The sequence below is a fragment of the Rhyacophila brunnea genome, unplaced genomic scaffold, assembly GCF_057557595.1.
Source record: "Rhyacophila brunnea isolate RB1 unplaced genomic scaffold, BYU_Rbru_1.0 scaffold_8, whole genome shotgun sequence".
NCBI lineage: Eukaryota > Metazoa > Arthropoda > Insecta > Trichoptera > Rhyacophilidae > Rhyacophila > Rhyacophila brunnea.
In genome coordinates, this window is record NW_028233350.1 from 39878711 (window position 1) to 39896515 (window position 17805).

The following is a 17805-nucleotide window of genomic DNA, read 5'->3' on the forward strand; positions in this document are numbered from 1 at the left end:
TATGTCATTAATTTAGGTATTTAGAGTAACGGAGTATGTGTTGATACCGGGGGGAAAAGAAGAAGAACTCACATGTCTTCTGGGTAGATGTCCTGATCCGGTATCACTTCGGGTTGCAGGTCATGTGTGGACATCAGGATCCATAATTCAAGATAAAACACGTATTTAATTTGACAGTCCCACGTGGAACTACATTTATTTAAGCTAGGGCATAGGCAATCATTGATAATATTACATCATTTTTACATCTAAAGAGGTCTTAAATTAGTTACCGCACTGTCTTTATATTAGGGGTCGGTTTATCATTATTATCCCGCGCACTAAGCACTGATTCACTTCTTCGCTCACTAGGGAATTGATTAACTTTCGTTGGGTTTTTGCGCGAGTCACCGATTGGTATTACAACGATTACGGATTATTAACGATCGATTTAAAAATGGGCCGGGAGCGTCATTAATTGCGCGGGAGCACGCCCCTCCGGCGTGAAACTTATTTCATGTTATCGCTTTGGTAGGTAGGTCCGGACTGTCCTTATTTCAAAAATCATCTTTTAATTTTCGGCGGGGTCCATCCTACGGAGGGGAAGAGAAAGGGCAGGTCACCGACTAACGGGACAAACATTTCGGACGGGCCGCTTCTACCCTCGAGCCGGGTAATAAAAATGCATCTTTGTGAATGACCGTTTACGAAATGTTATTTGTAATATTTTCGTGTAAGTCAGAGGTTCTAAACATTCTACAGGGAAGTCGGATATATTTTTTTTGTTAAATTGCTGATCTAGAATTTGAAACTGTCGCGCCGGGGTCTTTTCTTTTTTTGTCTGGTGACAGTGTTTATATAAATATATGTATGCTAGAAAAAAAAATCATGGTCATCCGGTACACAGAACATGCACATAAAGCACAAAGAAATTAGCATTATGCCTGATTTTATAGGGAAAGTCTAACTTCAAATTGCAATTACTTCACAACATGATTTCGAGACACCAACTTTTGGCAGTAACACCATATTTCTCGTAAAATAAAAATCTGTGAAGAAACCTCTTCGTGAGGCGGTCCAGATTCGCCAATTGAAAAAGATATATAGAAAGAGAACACCTCAGAGCAATAAAACTAAAGAGAGAGTGTATGTCATATACCTACTACATTTATAATATTATGTTTCATATTATATGAAATGAAAAATCACCTCTCCTGTAAAAAAAGATGGCTTAGTCACACTTTGATACCCATGTACTCAATTAGTGATGTGTTTGTTATATGACATTTCACTTTACAGCAAAATTTCCATCTCGGCCGTAAAGGTATTCATACAATCAATAAATTTTAAAAAAAAATGACAAACCTCTCTGAATCCTCATATGACAGTTTGGAGAGAGTATTAAGCTTCAGGGATTCAACGACCAGTGCCATCTGTTCCGATTCCACTGGAAACGTTTTTCCCTGTTTGATCGCCTTCCGCAAAGCTGCCCCGCAACTTCCGATAACTGTCTTAAGAGCCCTCAGACCCCAGTCGTAGTGATGCATCGGACTCAATAGAGAGCTATTGGGATAATATGAAAAATATTAATATAAACATACCACAATAGCGTGAGGTTCGATGGTTTTTCCAAAAAACAAAACACAGTCGGAGCAAGAGAAAGTCATGCAATATTGTAACCATAACAGTTACCATTTGCCCTGGCTAATTTCTATGTACGAGAAGAAATAGCGTCTATGCTCAATGTTAAAATGAGGGCTCCAGAAACAAAAACGGCAGTTTCTATTTTCGTGTAGTTAAAGTTTCTGGAAAACATATTATGAAATATCATGTTCCTATTAGTATGCAAAAATATTTAAGGTCAGTTTTTTTCAGAAATTATACCTACAAGTAAAATATAAAACATTTTTAATGACTCGCCAAGATGTTACGAAAATGAAAACTGCCGTTTTTGTTTCTAGACAATTGTTTTATTATAGTGAGAATATCAAAGATGCTGAAGAGAGTCTTCTCTGAAAAACAGAATCCAAATATATGAAAGTGAATAATTAATATGACTAATAATTAAATTAGCTGCAAGTCATTTCGAATTGCAGATTCATTTGTAGCAAACTTCACACTAGCATTCTGCAAAAATAAGCTTTTTTTGATTCCAGAGCCAACTTACATAATATTAAATGATAAGTTAATTTTCTCCGTGTTGGCAGCCCTGAATACATTGTAAATATAATGCAAATGGCAGCCTGCCATTGACGACCTTGCTTTGCTTACTTTACATACATTCTGTTTATGTTATTTGTGATTTTTCATATAAATAAATAATATTAAAAAAATTAAATACTTATTTTAGGCTTGTCACACTAGTGCAAGGCGTTTTTATCTCAGTGCGGCTCTGGCAAATAAATATCAGAACGCATATGTATAGCTACTTTTTGCGAACTTGCATTGAAAAATTACTTTCAGCTTATTTAATCATTAGCCTCGGTAACCATATTATCAGCTTCGCACCGTCTCCATAGCGTCATTGGTTATAAATACTAATTGTTGAGATTTTTGATCTAGAGAATGTTGTTAATCTTAGGTAATGTCTCACCTGGCCATATTGTAGCATAGAAGAATTTTATCAGCCAGCGTTGAGGCGGGGGAATAGCCATGGGCGGCCAGGAGAGCGGTGGCGATGTGCTCCTTGCGAGGTGCCCACATGGCGGCAGGGCGCAGGCTGCGAGCAAGTGCGGCTGGCAGACGACGCCTCCCACCGTAGCCCCCACCCGCCGGGTTCATCGTCACAAACACACCGCACCCCGTCAACACTGACACCTGTCAATAATATTTCCCTCATACACACATTCTATGCAGAATATTAGAAATAATGGTGAAAGGTAATAGTTTTAGTGATTGGTATGGCTTGATAGTTTATAATTCTTTAGTTCGAAGCCAGCTTTGTGAATGGGTCTATTGTTTGAGCCCCACATCAGTTGAAGTACAACCTTATGGTGGAAAGGGTTCAAAAGAAATTTTTGAGACTTTGAGGCTGTATGGATACTATCTAATTGAATTTCTCCAAGGCTTATATACTGTAGTCCAGTGTTTCTCAACCAGTGGTCTGCAGAAATTTTCTGGTGGTCATATGCTAAAAATTCCAATAAAATCTTCAAAAACCGTGCACCTGTGTTTGAGCATTGTGTTTTTGTTCTTAAAATAGATTAATGGTTTTACATGACAAAATCAACCGAGATCAGACGTTATTATAAGTTACCAAATAAATAATAATTTTTATTTCTGCGTTAGTGGTCCGCAAAACGTTTCTCCTATTTTCAGTGGCCTGCAGGTGTAAAAAGGTTGAGAAACACTCTAAATGCATGAAGATATATGAGGCGCCGAGCGCCAAAGGAGCTCAAGCACCATTTAACAAAAGTGCTACAAAATGGCCGACAAGTTTTCAGTGAATTAATTTTTTTAATTTTAAACTTGATTGTTGAAATGGACAATTATTTTTTAAGCAAAGCAAATTTTAAAAAATCGAAGTATTATTTGCAATAATATTTAATGAAAAATATCTATTGGATTCCAAAAAAAATGGTGTTTGAGCCTCTTTGACATATAGAAAAATGAAAAAAGGTGGCACTTGATACTTTTTTTGCTGCATAAGCTTCTGTGGCATAAACATTTTCAAATTCAAATAATGGCATTAATTTAAAAAAAAAAATCATTTAAAAAAAATGTTTTAATGTAAGGGTTTGGATAGCAATAAAAAAAAATTTTGATATAAACAAATTTTATTATGCCAAATAAACACTGAAAAAATGGTCAAATTTGTTATGATTGTTACATGAGTTTGTTTGGCATACAATTTGCCTTATAATATTAAATACATTTTTGCCATTACAGCAATGATTTGAAAGCCTTTGGATTGTTTTTTTTGTAATAACCGTCTATATACCCAATATTATTAATAATACTAAATTAAATCGTTACTCCAAACTGGCCAAAATAACAAAATCATTATTCAAATATAACACAATCATTTTTTCTCAAGGATTCGGGTGATTTTTTTAATACTTTTTTTAGTGTATATCAATCGTAATTGGATATAAAACAAGATGAAATTAGAAATAAGAGTTATTTTCCTTCGTGGAAGTAAAAGTTTAGTAGACATAATTACTATAATGACGTTAATAACCATATTTCAAAAGTAATCTAAAATATTTTAAACAACAGCGTATGTGAAAGAAAAACTGATAAAACATGTTAAATTTACCGCGATTTTCCTCGTTTACAGGTTACACACATCGAAACTATTTTTCTAATCCTTCTTGAGCTCATTTTTAGTTTTTTTCACTGTTGAGAACGTATATTCAATAAGACAAATCTGACAGCTGTTTTGGTCTCGCGCTCTCCATAGTATAATGGCGGATAAGCTTCTGTGGCGTGCCGACATAATGACCAAAACAATTATGCCACATAAAATAAATCTCTATTGTAAAATATCTATAATTATTTGAGCGATAAGACTTTGTGGCATGATACATATCGATTTATAGAAAAAACCTACATTCAAATGTCAAAAATCGTAAAGTTGGCGCTTGAGCTCCTTTGGCACTCGGCGCCTCATATATATTTGGCCACGTATTTTATTCCGACGTATAGTGTAAATGAAAACTCTTAAAAGGATTAACCTTCATCCAGCAGTGGATTGATCCAGGTTGGTGAAATAAATAAAAAAAATAAAGTCTGATAAATATAACAATACATAGGACCGGGAAGAATGAATTGATCCAGACCAATGATAATAGTGGTTTAAATATGTATATTAACACCAATTATTGTTGAATAACTTTTAAATATTTTTGGGTTATATGAGCTTGAGGGTGGAAGGAGTCCGCAGACCAGTGAAATGTGTAAATAGCAGTTAAGACAGTTAAGAAAACCTAAAGATTACAACATTTTAATAATCACAATATTTTAATATTTTATTTAATGTTTTAACCCTTTCAAAGCGTCAAGAATACCGCTTTAATACAATAGAGCGCGTCATGATTTCAAGTATTGATAAATCACAATAAATGTCAGTCAAACATGTACAAATACAGTCATCAAAAATATTTTAAGTGTTCAACGGTGATTATGAATAGTCGTAATATTTTTAACGATCTTAAAAATAAACATTTGTGCCCTGATTATGATAAAGAATGACGAACAAGCCGCGTTATACAAAAAGCGTGTGACTTACGTTTCAGTCGCCATTTTGTTGACGTGTCGGCTCCGGACAAGTGCGTCGATGACAGAATTATGTTCAAAACTTCAGAGTTAATGCAACCGTAATCCCAGACCACTTAATAAATTATGAGAAATCCTTTTTTACACCCCACTTGATAATATTAATGGTTTATTTTGATAACATGACAATACACTATTCACTAAACAGAACACATAATCCACATAGTTTCAAATGTTATTAATTTATAAATTTCAACATCGTCTGATATGTAGGTAGGTCATTTTAGTATTTTTGAAACACTTAAATATTTTAATAGTTCACCTTTTCATGGTATTCTCTAAAGCACGGATACACGCATAATGGCACGTTACACACGGAACACATGTATCTGGAATATTTTTTGGTTTTCGGCTTTTTTTTTGTATTCGCACAAAGATGACAAACTCTGCAAGGATTTATCCGTTTATTTGCGGGATGAATTATGTCCGGCATATGCTTTGCCATCGCTCTAGCTGATAAGCGCAGTGGATGGTCGACGGGTTGCTGTGCGCGGGATGTGGCTGGAACTTGATATTTTTCAAATATTTGCCTGATTACTTTTAACTGAAAATTAGCTAGACCTGTTTTTTTGCCTGTGATAGTACTAAACAGAATATATGAAGTTAATAAAAACAGATCTATGATATGGAAAGCCACCTTTTTGTACCATTTTATTGATTTTCGCATACAACTTAGTGTACTTAACATCATATCAGCTTTATCTACAGATCCCATACATTTATTATATTGGATAACACATGTAGGTTTCAGTATAGGCTCTCCGGTCTGCCTATTGAATTTTCCTGTGGGTGTAAATGAATCATTGTGCAATGTAGTCAACATATGGACTTCGCGCCGGTCGTGCCATTTTATAGCCAATAGCGAGCTACTATTTTTTGACTCCACTTCTCCTTTCTTGAGCTTCCTAAATGTTGGCATATTTCTTCGATTTTTTCGGACTGTTCCGCAAGCATTTGTTTTTTTTTCGTGAAGATGTTTAAATAAGTCTGGGCTTGAATACCAGTTGTCAGTCCACATAGTATGACCTTTACCGAAATATTCGTTCATTAATGTCGTTACCACAGCTCCCGAAATGCCAAGTCCCTGCTCATCGACAATATCTGTTCCTTCCCCGCAATATATTATGAAATCTAATATATAACCAGTCATCACATCGCAAAGAACGAACATTTTTATGCCGAAACGGTGGCGTTTTGAAGGAATGTACTGTTTAAACAGCAATCTACCTTTGAAAACAATTATGCTTTCGTCGATACATAAGTTCTCGTGCGGCATCATTGTTTTTTTGAATATTTCTCGGCAATGGTCGATCAGAATTTTAATTTTATGTAATTTATCTCCAGGAATTTGAGTATTGGGATCCGAAAAGTGCAACATCCTCAAAAGCAAAGTATATCTGTCTCTTGGCATTACTTTCCCGAACATTTGGCTGGATAAGAGTGGATCGGTTGACCAATGTTCCTCTATTGTGATGTGACGATTTCTAGTCATCAACATACTTACAGCAAAAAAAATGTACATTTCTGGGACGTCTGTGTTGACCCACTTATGCATTCGTGATTTCGGCGATGGTTCTTGTCTTCTAATGTCTTCTGTATAATAGTTATTTGTTTCGATTACGATTCTGTCCATTATATCTGAATTCAAAAAATGCTCAAAAAATTCTATTTCTTTAGAGCTATCTGATAAATTTGTGTGCGGGCTGACTCCAGAAAAGAAATCATCAAATTCGTGAACAACTGGTATGAAAGGTCCAGTAGTCCACGAAGACAGATCGTCAACATTACGATTTACATTTAAATTAGAGGCGGCGGCAGCAGCACTTTCTGATGGGGCACTGGAAGTATCTGAATCATCGTAGTACTCATTTTCACTCAATTCATAATCTGAATCAGGATCATGAATTGCTTCTCCCATTTCATCGCTCAAATTACCAGGGATATCCATTTTAAAATAATGACAAAATATCGACCACACACAATATGCTATCACAAAATGTTTTTAATTTTTCCGATACAGAAATTTTCAATTGTGTGAAAATGTTTATTTACTTAACATATCTTTTCTTTATAAATGACTGATAACTAAGGTAAATAAACAACTTTTGTCCGTTTTACCTATTAGTATAATCAGAAAATAGTATTTAAAAATGTTAATCAACAATAAACAAAGAGAAATATTGAATCGCGGACTCTTATATTTAAATTACACCTTGTTCAAATTATTTTCCGAAACTATTAACTCTCGGATAATATACTAGCAGGTAGACGAATGAATGCAATCTCAAAAAGCATTCCTTTTGTAAAATGTTTTGTAAATTCACTTTGATCAATGTAACTTTCTCATATTCTATATAACAGTTTATGCACCAAATAGTTTTTCAATCACTAAAAAACAATATAACATATTATATCGCGAATTCGTATCGCTACAAACGCGTCAGTCAAATATCTTCGGCGCACATGCACTAAGAAGCGATAAGACACTATATACCCGGCAAGTTTGAATTGGCCCGATGACTGATATTTTTTTATCCAAGACACGCTCCCGAAAAATATTTATTTAAATTAGATAGAACAAAAGTTTAGGCTATTCATTGACAGATGTCAAGAGAAGGATGATTTCTGAATAAATTAAATCAATATTAGATTTTTTCGCGCCTGGCCGAAAGCAGTACTAGGCAAACGAAAATCGAAATGACTTTAGTCAGCTGACGCGCGGATGACTTGCGCGTATAGGCTGACTAAAGTCAGTTGCCGCGTTAGAAAGGTTAATAATCAGCAAAACACGGCCGTGCGAACTGATATATGATCGTCTTCCACCGGCCGAAGAAATACTCACGTGTCGGATGTCATTTGTCGCACCACAGGAATGAACCAGTAAACAGTGCATTCCTGTCTTTGTGTCGTGAGAAATCCATTGTTGGATTGATAACGTTTGTACCTTAATCAAATTTCGCAGACAAAATTCCAGGAAGCAATCCGCAGTGTGGGAACAAAAACAATAAATTTACCCACGCTGTGGATAGCATTTTCTTTGTCTACTTTCAATATAAAAACAGACGTGGCAATCCAACAAGAACTCAGTACCTTAAATTCGCTCGTCTTAATAACACGCTTCTCGCTTCAACGTTAAAATAACTTTTATCACAAACACTATCGTCGTAATCTAATTTATAAACTTTGTATTATTCAAGCTGTAAATTGAATTTGTAATTTGTGTTAAGGGATAATAAATTTGGGGAATTACTTTTATACGCATCAAAACCTTCTGATTTTATTCATCACCTACCCCTCATCACACCATCCCGTCCAACAAGCTAATTAAATTTATATAAGTTTCATTTGTTCAAAGAAAATAGTGTAATAGCCATACAAAAAAAAACAAAATGGAACGTTATCAAATTTTGAAATATTTGTCTACGGGTGATCGTAAAAATTCGCGGGAAAAAAAAATATTAGCCATAAAAAAAAATTAAAAAATCGCTCCGATCCGATTAAGAATAGTTTGTCAAAAATGCATTTTTATATTTTAAAATCTATTTATAAACGATATTTACATCGTAATCCAGAGCGGGAAGAATAGCTGATGATAATAATGATTTAAATATGTATATTATAACACCAATTATTGTTGAATTCCTTTTAAATATTTTTGGGTTATATGAGCTAATTAAATTTATATAAGTTTCATTGGTTCAAAAAAAAAATATAATAGCCATACAAAAATTAAAAAAAAACAAAATGGAACGTTAACAAATTTTGAAATATTAGCATAAGGTTGATTGTGAAAATGCGCGCGGTTAGCCGGATAATAAAATGAACAGTTTTAATGGAAATACGTATGAATGTTATTGTTTATTCGATTTTAATGTGTTCTTTACTTTAACTTTCCCTTACAACAGAAATGTGATGATGAAATGTTAACCTCAACGATTTTCAATTATCAAGGATACTATACCTCTTTTCCATTGAGCGTTGCCATTACAGACGAATCATCACTGCTAATGGCAGCTAACAATGACGCAAACTGCTGAGCTATTCCGGATAGCGTCCTCTCCTCCAGACGGTTGAACTCGTCGAAGCATCCCCAAGATCCACTCAGAGCGAGGCCTGATAGTAACCGACCCATAGTCGTCTTGTCCATACCCTGAATAAACAATATATTACTACTACAAAAGTCAAAGTTATTAGACGTTAAATAAATGTCTGATGTAATAATTCTTAATATTACCTCATCGCAGTTAAAAACAAGTACTAGTCTGCCCAGCAAGCCTCCTAAGGCTTTCACCGACTCAGTTTTACCGGTACCAGCCGGTCCGAATGGATTACCAGCTTGACCCAAGTGAAGAGCCTATAAAACAATAATAAAATTAAGCAAAAAAAAAACTTCAAATAACAAAAAAAATCATAAACTAAAATTTTACTATACACAAATTCAATAACATGTTTATAGTCTGACTTTTGGTATGTAAGTATTTAGTATACAGTGAGTCCTCGACTTACGTGATTAATTCGTTCCGAAAATTTTCGAAAAATCACATAATTCAAATAAAACTTAAAATCACGCAATTTTTTAAATAATGTGTTAATTTCAGAGGATAAGTGAAAATAAAATGGACCTACATACATACATTTAAGAAAACATTATTGATTGATGAAGTGGTTTGATTTTGCAATCCCCAGCAGCATTTCCATCAAGTAAAAGGGTTAGCCTATCCTCAGACACCTTAAAACCTGGCATAGATTTTTCTAATTGGGGTATATTTTAATAAAACTGATCTGGCATTTTTTTCCAATAAGCCCAGTTTAGTCCACATTAAAAGTTGTTGTGGCAGGTAATCCTCATTTTTCTGATTTCTGCTGGACTCTTGATAAAATTCATCCCCGGTATCTGCATAACTCGGCAGCCTCACCTGTTCCTTTGATGTTGTGTAGTTTATTACGGCTTTTAAATTTTTGAAACCATCATCGCTTGCAGTGAATGTATTAGTATCAACACTATTATCATTTTTACACTGCATGTCTACAAAACGACTCAAGGCTTTATCCTGTATGAGTATAAAGCTTATTGGAATTTGTTGTTGCTGTATATCTTCCATCCATATAACCAATATTTCCATTTCTTCTATTTATATTCCTCTTTTCATGATAATTATCGTAGATTGCATTACTACTAATTTTTTTAAACGCTCCATATATAATGTATTATCCTATGGAAACATAAGCGCAGAGAAACAAACTGCAGCAAAAAAACATTGCGTAAGTACGAATTCACATAAGTCGAATTCGCCTAAGTCGAGGACTTACTGTATGTTAGAAATGAAGTTAGCTGTTTTTCATCAGTTGCCTGTTTGGAATTCACAAATGTCATCTCGTCGTTCAAATCCAAAATATTTGTGTGTTGACATCATATTCAATTGATTACATATTTTTGGATGGGTGTTGTTACAATTCAAATGACACAGACCTGAGTTAGAATTAGGAAGCATTGGTCAGTCAACTGAGTGCGCACCAAAGTCCCGGTATTCGTACCAAGATATTCATATGTGTATGGGAGTGTCGCCAAGCCCATCTTCGCTGTTATCTCCGATTTATTTTCATGATAAAACCTGAAACAATTGAGTTAAATAAGGTTTGATGATAACTATAAAATAACAAGTTGATTGGGTATAATGGTACGAATTTAGGTGATAAAGATTGAAGGAATATAAGTGCACTAATGTCTAAGTTAAGTAAATCGACTTCAAAACTATATATGTATGCAATTGTAATGTTTCAATATTCTATAAATGTGAGATTAACACCACACCACAGCACTCTGTGATGACTTCAACATATATGCCTTCCCTGGAGGAGTTTCAGCCATACACAACGCCAAACTGGAAGCTATTGTGTGAATTGATACCTTGTCGGTTTCACTGTGACTAATTCTTTGTGATTTTCCTTCCTAATTGCTATGTTTACAATCACTTCATCTTTAAGTTCACTTCAACTTTATAATTCTGGCTTTAACACCGAGTAGTTTTTCGCATGCTTTGATGCATGAAAAACGGCTATTCTGGAACCGGTTTGAGGCAAGCAATGCGCAAGCTACACATGCACTGTAATGCGTTCATCCAGCGAACCAAAAAATGCCCGAATGTAAACAGAGCTAATGGCTTTTTTTCATTTTGAACAAAATCTTTTATGCCATTTGCCATCTGTAAACGAATATTACTGACTTTTTCAGTATCTCAACAACTCCAAATCCCTAAATTGTCAGATACGACGCTTTACCTCCGGAGATATATTATGATATTTTAACCTAAATGATTCATGTGAAAATTGCGAAATAAAAAATATGTCTAAGGTCAAAATTCTCTAAAAGAGTTAGCGTGTTAAATGATCTTCATATTAGTTGACGTCATCTAATATGGCTCCTATTATAAAATCGTTATGCAGTCGCGTCAAAATTCCTTAGACATTATAATGATTTTTGAATTGCATAATGAGATATATTTTAGTAAATCTGAATAAATTTTCTATTACCAGATAATATGAAGCGTCTAGAAATGAGAAAAGTTGAGGCATCTGTTTTCAAAAACTGATAAATACACAATTTGTTGTTAATTATTATTGTTAGTTTATTATTGGTAATTTATTGTTAGTTTGTTTTTTCCACCATATTATACATATTGGTTGAGCCAAATTGTGGTCGCATTCATTCTTAGTCCCACCCTACTCAAATCCCCTTATTTAGTATTGTCACAAGACCAGACTATGAGTAATTACGGGTCAGGTATCGACCATAATTGTGAAGGATTGCATTCAGTTAGCTTGAATGACATCCAGCAAACGGACGTGGGCAAGTTGTTATACTTCACCGTCGCTTCCTACCTACAGCGTGACTCAAAAGTTAACTCAAAACATATCTGTTCGACCTTCGTTGCACTAAGCCTGTTACAGTTTGAGTGAACGTCGCGTCCATCATTCATACAACCTATCATCACCATTCATCAACCTCACATATTATCATCCATAAACAGTGTACCGTCAAGTGCCGCGCACCGGGTAACCCAAACAAACAATACCACGCGAGTGACAGTGCAACCAGACCACGGAGCCATCATCAACATCATAAAAGGTCAGTGTCTGGCATTCTGTAAAATCGCTCCCACCCCTAGATTCGGAATACACCATCATCCTTAAAATTACAGTCCACTTGCGAAAAGTGCCACCAACTATTTTCAAATTAATATAATGTGCACATTTTTATCAGCCTTTATTGACACATTTATTTGTATTATTTTAAATAATTGCTTTTTGTAAGCATTAATTCGTGCACACCAGAAGAAGTCGCATCTGCGCATGTTCAGGAATCATTCCACTATAGATCACTCAACATCATGTGGTTTTCAGATCAAATCATTTAGAAATCCAATAAATACGGTCTAATTTTTGGATAGTGGACAATTTTAGGCAAGTTTATTGTCAAACAGCATTAAATCCATTTCAACCAATCACCTCATTCCAAAGGCAGACACCACTTTGTTGATAAAAATTCATTATGAAGGTGATTAGAGAGATGACATGATTGTTTTATTCTATTGAGACTTTAGAAAGGAGTAATGAAAATATCGCATTTTCTCACATTGTCAAAAAGAAGTTTTGACCAAATTTGATAACTACCTCCTAATATAGCCAGTATTACCTGAGTTGCTTTTGCCAGTGCCAATGATCTAGCGAAGAGGCTCCGTTCGAAATGAGCTCATCCAGAATAGCCAAATGGTGGTTGCACTGCAGCACCAGGGCTTGGAGCTTTCCTCTCTCGGCGTTCTCATCGTCGCCTTGCACATCTGCACGGATATAGTTGTCCAATTCCTTGCGGACGCTCTCCCTCGCTGAGTGCAGTCCTTTGGCCGCGATGGCTCTCTCCGTGCTCTCGGTGAAGTGGACACTCTGCGCCAGACATAGCACTTGCGTGGGGAACGTCAGGGCGTCCCGGTTCTGCGAAGCGCTGTTCGACAGACACTGTTTTATGCATGTCCGAAGCGAGTCACGCATTTGCTTCTCTAGGCATTTGAGCCAAACCTGAATAGGAAAATATTATCAATGAGTTTCTACCAGTGGCGAAGAGTACCTGTTGAAGGGTAGGATGGATGGATGGGTAACCAAAGAAAAGAGCACATTTGGACAGTCATAGTTACGGGACTTGAATTTGAATTTTGTTTCATCGTCAGTATTTTACTGATTAAGATATTAATATAATAATTAGTAACAATTAATTGACAGAAAACTGTACACTTAACCAAAAATACATGGTGACCAAAACCAAGTACAATAATAAGTAACTAACTGTAAAAGTCTCAAGCGCCACATTATTATGTTAATTTTGCTTTTCACCTTTTTATTTCTTCACCCCCAAAATGCGAAGGAAAAATTACCTCAACCGGCACATCAATGTCCACTGGAGAATCCAATATCAACCGTTCACCGTGATGACTCTTGAGCGCCGTAATAGAGACGGCGCCCGGTCCGAGGTGCACTCCGGTGCAGCCGGGGAACAGCTTTTTAATGTGTGATTGTAGTACTACTTCGCGACCTTCACAGTTCGCTCTCGCTTGACCCAGCAGTTCTAACAGGTCATCGTCACTCAGGAAAAAGAAGCGCGGAAATACTGTGCGCTTCTCCTGGAAATTAAATAATCGTCGTAGTTTAGTCATGGCTTCTCATCGGAGGGTTCCGGGTTCCATTCCCAGTGAGGTCACAATTGTGATTTTCTGTCTGGGTGCTTCTATGATTGTTTCACTGCTACTACATTAATGTTACCGCGTCACAGCCTTTTGCAGTATTAAAAAAAATGTTCATTACACCAAATGATTTCGACGATTTCTATTAAACAATAATTTCTCTTCCCTATTGATAATCATGATCCAAATATTAATGATGAAAACTGATAGAAATGCAAAGAAAGATGGCTGTTGTTCATTTACTTTCCGAGTTAGTTTCCATAAATGACACTAAATAAGAGGCCATCCATCATGTGATTTTGTGCCTTGTGCCATACTACAGTTATGATTTCTGTTCATGAAAACACATTTTCACCAAGTATATAAGCGTATATTATGTATACGGCAGTGGCAAAAGGTGGAGTTAGGCTGTGGAGACTCAACATAAATAGTGCTTACAAACTTTGTCAGTAATACATATTTGTTTTCATTGAACTAAGAATAATAGATAAAAAATATTCTTGTATTCATAAAATTTCTAAAATTTTAACATTAAATCACACATAATTTTAGATATTTTATAGATAGACGAATATTTTTTATCAATTATGTTTTAGTTAGGGCAGGGTTAACATGAATTTAAAAAAAAACTACCCTACACTATCTGCAATTTCTCTTAATTCAATGAATACAATAAAGTATGACTGAGAAAATGATGCAAGAAATGATGATGAACGATGCAAGAAGACTGGCGAGCGACAGGGATTCTTGGAGGCGCCTCGTGGCGTCCATATGCTCCAACTAAGAGGCGGATATGGCTGAAGAAAGAAGAGGTCGGATCTCCACAGCCTATCTTCTAATCTTCTTAGTTCAATGTAAACAAATAAGTATGACTGTCAAAATTTTGTGTGCACTATTTATGTCGAATCTCCACAGTCTACCTACACCCTTTGCCACTGATAAATAATATGTTTCCGAGGCTTTTCTTTTTTTCAATCAATGTTTAAGATAATATTTGTTGGGATTAATTCAGTCCTTTTTTTTTGAGCAGTTAAGTTATGTGGACAAGCAAAGAGTAATTGCGAGTGTAGTGATTGTATCTGATGTGACATGTGGCTTGAATATACCCACCGAAATGTACTCCTCCAAAGTGTTCTGACAGCGAGCCAGCTGCTTGGTGAGCGACTCTAATAGTGAAGAGAGTGCAGGCAACCGTGCCAGCGCTGCGGGGCGAGGATCAGTTTCCACCGTTCTCATCACCCGCCTAAAGTCAGCGTCCAGACGAGTAAAAGCCTGCCCTCCATCGTTGCCGGCTACCATGCTCGATGTGTCTTTACCGGACAGTATGGGTTCCAGGTATACCCATCTATGGACAAAATTATTAAGATGATAACTCTCAAACTCACTCCAGACGACGGTGCATTGATTTTTAAATATTTTAAAGGAGAAGAGGATTTAGCATTTATATCAATGAAAAACACATTACAGGCTATTTTATACTGGAAGTTACTAATCAAATATTTATGTATAGACACGATAAGACTGGCGAGCGACAGTGATTCTTGGAGGCGCCGTGTGGTGTCCATATGCTCCAACTAAGACGTGGACACGGTCGAAGAAAAAGATAAATTCGAATATGGTATTCATATGATGAAAAAATTATAGGGCATAACTATGACATAAAATAAATATGTCGTGGTTATGCACTATAATAATATTTAAAACATGAATATTCGGCGGATGCACATGGCAGTGGAGATCTAGCGGCTGCGAGGAGTGGAAGGAGCTATATGATAATTATTCATCAATGTCTTTCCAATCCTGACTATAAATTCTATGGATTTTAAATCCATAGAATTTAAATTCAAATTCCATCAAGTACCTTCAATCGATAGTACAGGCGGACCTCGACTTACGAACATTCGACTTTCGCACAATTCGCTATTTCGCACATTTCAAAAAAAATCGTTTTTTTAAAACGTCGCGCTGGCCGTGGGGTTAAGATATCCCCTTCTCGCTCGCTCACAAGCAAGTGCATTTCTTGCGTCACTTGCGTCCTGCTCGCACCCGTCACTTTGCTTGTGAGCTAGCTAGGATAGGTTTATCATTCTCATTATCCAAAATTATTGAAGATGGAGAATATTCCTCTAGCCAAATATTTAATGTAGATGAGACAGGTTTATATTGGAAAAAAATGCCTAATCGTACAATCTTATCTAAGGAAGAATCAGTTGCCCCTGGGCATAAACCTTCTAAAAACCGATTGACATTGCTTCTTGGTGGAAACTTAGCTGGTGATTTAAAATTGAAGCCAATGTTAATTTATCAAGCAGAAAATCCCAGAGCATTGAAAGGGAAAGATAAAGAATTACTTCCAGTCATTTGGAAATCAAATAAAAAAGCCTGGGCTACTGCGCTAATATTTAAAGATTGGTTCACTTTACATTTCATGCCAGCAGTTAACGCATTCGCTGCTGACTATATAATGATTTTTTTAATTAGCACCTTTAAAATGCACGTCAATTACATTGATCGGCCGCCTGGTCATTACGCGCATGTGCATCTTCAGCGTCCAAAGTATTATGCAATATTGTAAAGTTAATAATTTACCATTTAAAATATTATTACTCTTAGACAATGATGCTCCAGGACACCCAAAATCTATACAGAATTTATACCCGGAAATCAATGTTGTATTTCTTCCTCCCAATACAACCTGCCTTGTACAGCCTATGGACCAAACGGTGATAGCTACGTTTAAACGATATTATATGAGGTCAATAATGACTCAGGCTATCAAGGCAACTGACAGGGAAGGTGGGCCTACATTAAAAGATTTCTGGAAGAACTATAATATATGGAACGCAATAAACAATATTGGAGACGCGTGGGCTGAAATAAAAGAGTCAACCATGAGAGGTTCATGGAAACAATTATGCCCACAAATGATGAGTGATTTTATAAATTATGATGAAACTCCAGAAACTATCACAATTGATATAGTCCGCCTAATGAATGAACTAAACTTAATATTAACAATGATGATGTTAATGAGATGATAGAATCTCACTCAGAACCCCTAACAAATGAATATTTAATTGAGCAACAAGTGTACGAAAATAAAATATATAATGAAAGTGAGGAAGAAGAAGCTGATAAAATCATCAAGACTTTAACAATGAAAAATATGAATGAAGCCTTCATGCATCTTGACAAATTTTTAAATATTATGGAAGATTGTGATCCCAATGGAGAAATATCTCAAGTGCGTAGGGCGATCAATAAAGACATAGCATGTTATAAAATACTATACGAGGAAAAGAAAAAGAAGAGTGGCAAACAGTTAACTCTTGATAACTTTTTAAGAGAAACACCCGCAAACCCCACTTAAACATGTCTCTTAAACGCCTTTTAAACATGTTATATTTACTTGATAAATACATATTTTAAAATACACACAATTTAAAAAAAAATTTACTTCCCTCTACTTTCGAACATTCAACATTCGCACACATTTTCAGGAACCAATTATGTGCGAAAGTCGAGGTCCTCCTGTATTAATATTACTGACTATAAATGTTTGGTACTGTCTTCGCTGACCTAACTTTGTTTGATTAAACTCAAAATTTCACCATCATTGATTCGCTGTAATAAAAGCTATCAAAATTCGGTAAAAGAAAATAACATATTATACTTATTTGGGTTTACATCACCAAATAAGTAGGTACTAATAATGTTGAAAAACCTTCTCCTATAGAGATAGAGCCTAAATGTATGAAATTGAAGCAAAAAAAAAAGGAACACTGGTCCAAATACGAAATTAGCTACAAGTAACTTC

The 17805-nt window shown here is 35.5% G+C and overlaps 1 protein-coding gene across 1 annotated transcript; it reads right to left on the reverse strand.

The window, feature by feature from the left end:
* Nucleotides 1-766: 766 nt before the first annotated feature.
* Nucleotides 767-15327, reverse strand: LOC147064223 (cytoplasmic dynein 2 heavy chain 1-like). The gene is made up of 8 exons (XM_085959272.1): nt 15099-15327; nt 13683-13928; nt 12950-13329; nt 10727-10868; nt 9491-9610; nt 9218-9406; nt 2573-2796; nt 767-1542 (listed from the first exon to the last, which is right to left on the reverse strand). Exons 1-8 carry the CDS (start codon nt 15285-15287, stop codon nt 1326-1328), a joined length of 1707 nt encoding a protein of 568 aa, XP_085815398.1. The 5' UTR covers nt 15288-15327; the 3' UTR covers nt 767-1325.
* Nucleotides 15328-17805: the final 2478 nt, after the last annotated feature.

Excerpts from the sequence above, each read along its gene's own strand:
- LOC147064223 (XM_085959272.1), bottom strand. The coding sequence starts at position 15,287 with ATGGTAGCCGGCAACGATGGAGGGCAGGCTTTTACTCGTCTGGACGCT. Across the intron at positions 9,611-10,726 it reads GCTTCCTAATTCTAACTCAG|GCTCTTCACTTGGGTCAAGC; the intron begins GTCTGTGTCATT and ends ATTGTTTTATAG. Across the intron at positions 9,407-9,490 it reads TTGTTTTTAACTGCGATGAG|GGTATGGACAAGACGACTAT; the intron begins GTAATATTAAGA and ends TTGTTTATTCAG.